Here is a 5339-nt window from a genome sequence, read left to right on the forward strand (position 1 = left end):
TACACACATATACACACATATACACACATATACACACATTAACACACATATACACACATTAACACACATTAACACACATATACACACATATACACACATTAACACACATATACACACATTAACACACATATACACACATATACACACATTAACACACATATACACACATTAACACACATATACACACATTAACACACATATACACACATTAACACACATATACACACATTAACACACATATACACACATTAACACACATATCACACATAGTACACACATCACATATATACATACACGCCTGAGAATAAAGTGATAAAACTCCCAGAACTGCAGTGACCGTGATGAGATTCTCTGGTAGATCATGATAAAATATTAAATATAACAAACTACAACATATAAACATAATAACCTATAAACTGACTGAATAAGAGCGTTATGTAACGGGATAAGATATAAGATATAAGTTATAAGTTATAGGATATAGGATATAAGATATAAGATATAAGATATAAGTTATAAGATATAAGATATAAGATATAAGTTATAAGTTATAGTTTAAGATAAAGATATAAGTTATAAGATATAAGTTTAAGTTATAAGTTATAAGATATAAGTTATAAGATATAAGATATAAGTTATAAGATATAAGATATAAGTTATAAGATATAAGATATAAGATATAAGTTATAAGATATAATATAAGATAAGATAAGTTATAAGTTATAAGTTATAAGATATAAGTTATAAGATATAAGATATAAGTTATAAGATATAAGATATAAGATATAAGTTATAAGATATAAGATATAAGTTATAAGATATAAGATATAAGTTATAAGTTATAAGATATAAGATATAGATATAAGATATAAGTTATAAGATATAAGATATAATTTAAAGATAAGTTATAAGTTATAAGATATAAGATATAAGATATAAGTTATAAGTTATAAGATATAAGATATAAGATATAAGATATAAGTTATAAGATATAAGATATAAGATATAAGATATAAGTTATAAGATATAAGTTATAAGTTATAAGTTATAAGATATAAGTTATAAGATATAAGTTATAAGATATAAGATATAAGATATAAGATATAAGTTATAAGATATAAGATATAAGTTATAAGATATAAGTTATAAGATATAAGTTATAAGTTATAAGATGTAGATGTTATGAGCCCAGTCCATGTGATGTAAGAGGCTGATTCGGCCAATAAGAATGCTTCTAGTCTGAACCCGTATACACCTGCAGCACGTGCACGTTTCACCCCTCTACACTGTTTCCCTGTGAGGCGTTCACGTGCACGTTTCACCCCTCTACACTGTTTCCCTGTGAGGCGTTCACGTGCACGTTTCACCCCTCTACACTGTTTCCCTGTGAGGCGTTCACGTGCACGTTTCACCCCTCTACACTGTTTCCCTGTGAGGCGTTCACGTGCACGTTTCACCCCTCTACACTGTTTCCCTGTGAGGCGTTCACGTGCACGTTTCACCCCTCTACACTGTTTCCCTGTGAGGCGTTCACGTGCACGTTTCACCCCTCTACACTGTTTCCCTGTGAGGCGTTCACGTGCACGTTTCACCCCTCTACACTGTTTCCCTGTGAGACGTGCACGTTTCTCCCCTCTACACTGTTTCCCTGTGAGACGTTCACGTGCACGTTTCACCCCTCTACACTGTTTCCCTGTGAGGCGTTCACGTGCACGTTTCACCCCTCTACACTGTTTCCCTGTGAGGCGTTCACGTGCACGTTTCACCCCTCTACACTGTTTCCCTGTGAGACGTGCACGTTTCTCCCCTCTACACTGTTTCCCTGTGAGGCGTTCACGTGCACGTTTCACCCTCTACACTGTTTCCTGTGAGGCGTTCACGTGCACGTTTCACCCCTCTACACTGTTTCCCTGTGAGCGTTCACGTGCACGTTTCACCCCTCTACACTGTTTCCCTGTGAGGCGTTCACGTGCACGTTTCACCCCTCTACACTGTTTCCCTGTGAGGCGTTCACGTGCACGTTTCACCCCTCTACACTGTTTCCCTGTGAGGCGTTCACGTGCACGTTTCACCCCTCTACACTGTTTCCCTGTGAGGCGTTCACGTGCACGTTTCACCCCTCTACACTGTTTCCCTGTGAGGCGTTCACGTGCACGTTTCACCCCTCTACACTGTTTCCCTGTGAGGCGTTCACGTGCACGTTTCACCCCTCTACACTGTTTCCCTGTGAGACGTGCACGTTTCTCCCCTCTACACTGTTTCCCTGTGAGACGTTCACGTGCACGTTTCACCCCTCTACACTGTTTCCCTGTGAGGCGTTCACGTGCACGTTTCACCCCTCTACACTGTTTCCCTGTGAGGCGTTCACGTGCACGTTTCACCCCTCTACACTGTTTCCCTGTGAGGCGTTCACGTGCACGTTTCACCCCTCTACACTGTTTCCCTGTGAGGCGTTCACGTGCACGTTTCACCCCTCTACACTGTTTCCCTGTGAGGCGTTCACGTGCACGTTTCACCCCTCTACACTGTTTCCCTGTGAGGCGTTCACGTGCACGTTTCACCCCTCTACACTGTTTCCCTGTGAGGCGTTCACGTGCACGTTTCACCCCTCTACACTGTTTCCCTGTGAGGCGTTCACGTGCACGTTTCACCCCTCTACACTGTTTCCCTGTGAGGCGTTCACGTGCACGTTTCACCCCTCTACACTGTTTCCCTGTGAGGCGTTCACGTGCACGTTTCACCCTCTACACTGTTTCCCTGTGAGGCGTTCACGTGCACGTTTCACCCCTCTACACTGTTTCCCTGTGAGGCGTTCACGTGCACGTTTCACCCCTCTACACTGTTTCCCTGTGAGGCGTTCACGTGCACGTTCACCCCTCTACACTGTTCCCTGTGAGGCGTTCACGTGCACGTTTCACCCCTCTACACTGTTTCCCTGTGAGGCGTTCACGTGCACGTTTCACCCCTCTACACTGTTTCCCTGTGAGGCGTTCACGTGCACGTTTCTCCCCTCTACAGCTCAGTGTTTTTGAAGAAAGTCATTATCAAAGAGTCTCCTCTCTCTCTCTGTCCCCCCCCCCCCCACCCCCAGCCTAGACCCTGCATGGCGACGGAGTGGCCGCGGTGGGAGTGAGCAGCCAATCAGCCGAGGCCCCCGGTAGCAGCATGGCGTCCCGCCAGAGGAACTCGGTCCGGATCCTGTCGAGCCGGGAGCGAGGCTCCCAAACGCTGGGCTCCCAGAGGCTGCTGCAGCTGCTGGTGGAGGAGAAGGTCCGCTGGATGAAGTGGCAGAGTCAGGTAACACACACACTACACACACATTACACACACTATATACACACTATGGAGGAGAAGGTCCGCTGGATGAAGTGGCAGAGTCAGGTAACACACACACTACACACTATACACACACTACACACTATACACACACTATATACACACTATGGAGGAGAAGGTCCGCTGGATGAAGTGGCAGAGTCAGGTAACACACACACACTACACACACTATACACTATACACACACTACACACACTATGGAGGAGAAGGTCCGCTGGATATAGTGGCAGTCAGGTAACACACACACTACACACTATACACACACTACACACACTACACACACTATATACACTACACACACTACACACACTATGGAGGAGAAGGTCCGCTGGATATAGTGGCAGAGTCAGGTAACACACACACTACACACTATACACACACTATGGAGGAGAAGGTCCGCTGGATATAGTGGCAGAGTCAGGTAACACACACACTACACACTATACACACACTACACACTACACACACTATACACTATACACACACTATATACACACTAACCACTAACCAGAGTATAAATGTTGTTTTCATACAGAAAGTGGAGCTGCCGGACAGCCCCCGGTCTACGTTCCTGCTGGCCTTCAGCCCCGACAGGTAGGACCGGCTCCTTACTCTAGTTACTAGTTACTCTAGTTACTTTAGTAACTAGTTACTCTCCCCAGGACCCTGATGGCCTTAGTTACTTTAGTAAATAGTTACTCTCCCCAGGACCCTGATGGCCTCCACCCACGTCAACCACAACATCTACATCACGGAGGTGAAGACGGGGAAGTGCCTCCATTCCCTGGTGGGCCACCGTAGGACCCCCTGGTGCGTGACCTTTCACCCCACCATCCCCGGCCTGGTGGCCTCCGGGTGCCTGGACGGGGAAGTCCGCATCTGGGACCTGCATGTGAGTAGTACTCTCAAGTAGTACTCTGGAGTAGTACTGGATGTTATTTATTTCCCAGGTCTTTCATAAAGAGCAGGTCTGGACCGGACTCTGGGATGTTATTTATCTCCAGGTCTTTCATAAGAGCAGTCTAGACCGGACTCTGGGATGTTATTTATCTCCCAGGTCTTTCATAAAGAGCAGGTCTAGACCGGACTCTGGGATGTTATTTATCTCCCAGGTCTTTCCATAAAGAGCAGGTCTAGACCAGGACTCTGGGATGTTATTTATTCCAGTCTTTCATGAAGAGCAGGTCTAGACCGGACTCTGGATGCTATTTATCTCCAGGTCTTTCCATAAAGAGCAGGTCGAGACCGGACTCTGGGTGGTATTTATCTCCCAGGTCTTTCCATAAGAACAGGTCTAGACCAGACTCTGGGATGTTTATTTATCTCCCAGTCTTTCATAAAGAGCAGGTCTAGACCGGACTCTGGGATGTTAGTTATCTCCCAGGTCTTTCATAAAGAGCAGGCTAGACCAGGACTCTGGGATGTTATTTATCTCCCAGGTCTTTCATTAAGAGCAGGTCTGACCAGGACTCTGGGATGTATTTATCTCCAGGTCTTTCCATAAAGAGCAGGTGGTCTAGACCAGGACTCTGGGATGTTATTTATCTCCAGGTCTTTCCATAAAGAGCAGGTCTAGACCAGACTCTGGGATGTTATTTATCTCCCGATGTCTCCTGGTCCTCCAGCGTTGCCGTAGTGATAATGTGATGATTCTGTCCTGATGGGGGTCCTGGTGGCGGCGTGTTGTCCCTGCAGGGCGGCAGCGAGAGCTGGTTCACGGAGAGCAACGTGGCCATCGCGTCCCTGGCCTTCCACCCGAGCGCCCAACTCCTCCTCATCGCCACCAACAACGAGCTGCACTTCTGGGACTGGAGCCGGCCCGAGCCCTTCGCCGTGGTGAAGACGGGCAGCGACACGGAGAGGGTCCGGTGGGTTGGGCCACGCCGCATTAGCGTTAGCACTAGCATTAGCACTAGCATTAGCACTAGCATTAGCACTAGCATTAGCACTAGCATTAGCATTGGCACAACTTTGGCTTTTCTATGTAATTTATTTCTACTTGT

The 5339-nt window shown here is 45.8% G+C and overlaps 1 protein-coding gene across 1 annotated transcript in view; it reads left to right on the forward strand.

Moving 5' to 3' along the window:
* Positions 1 to 5204, forward strand: part of LOC116679410 (activating molecule in BECN1-regulated autophagy protein 1) — a gene marked incomplete at its 3' end in the record, with an annotated part of 6937 nt that extends 1733 nt beyond the window's left edge. Inside the window, 4 exon segments of the mRNA XM_032509059.1 lie at positions 3092 to 3297; positions 3872 to 3930; positions 4045 to 4228; positions 5032 to 5204. Of these exon segments, the coding sequence (XP_032364950.1) occupies positions 3166 to 3297; positions 3872 to 3930; positions 4045 to 4228; positions 5032 to 5204 (548 nt within the window).
* Between the last annotated feature and the right edge of the window lie 135 nt (positions 5205 to 5339).

Source organism: Etheostoma spectabile, unplaced genomic scaffold, assembly GCF_008692095.1.
Source record: "Etheostoma spectabile isolate EspeVRDwgs_2016 unplaced genomic scaffold, UIUC_Espe_1.0 scaffold00012186, whole genome shotgun sequence".
Classification (NCBI taxonomy): domain Eukaryota; kingdom Metazoa; phylum Chordata; class Actinopteri; order Perciformes; family Percidae; genus Etheostoma; species Etheostoma spectabile.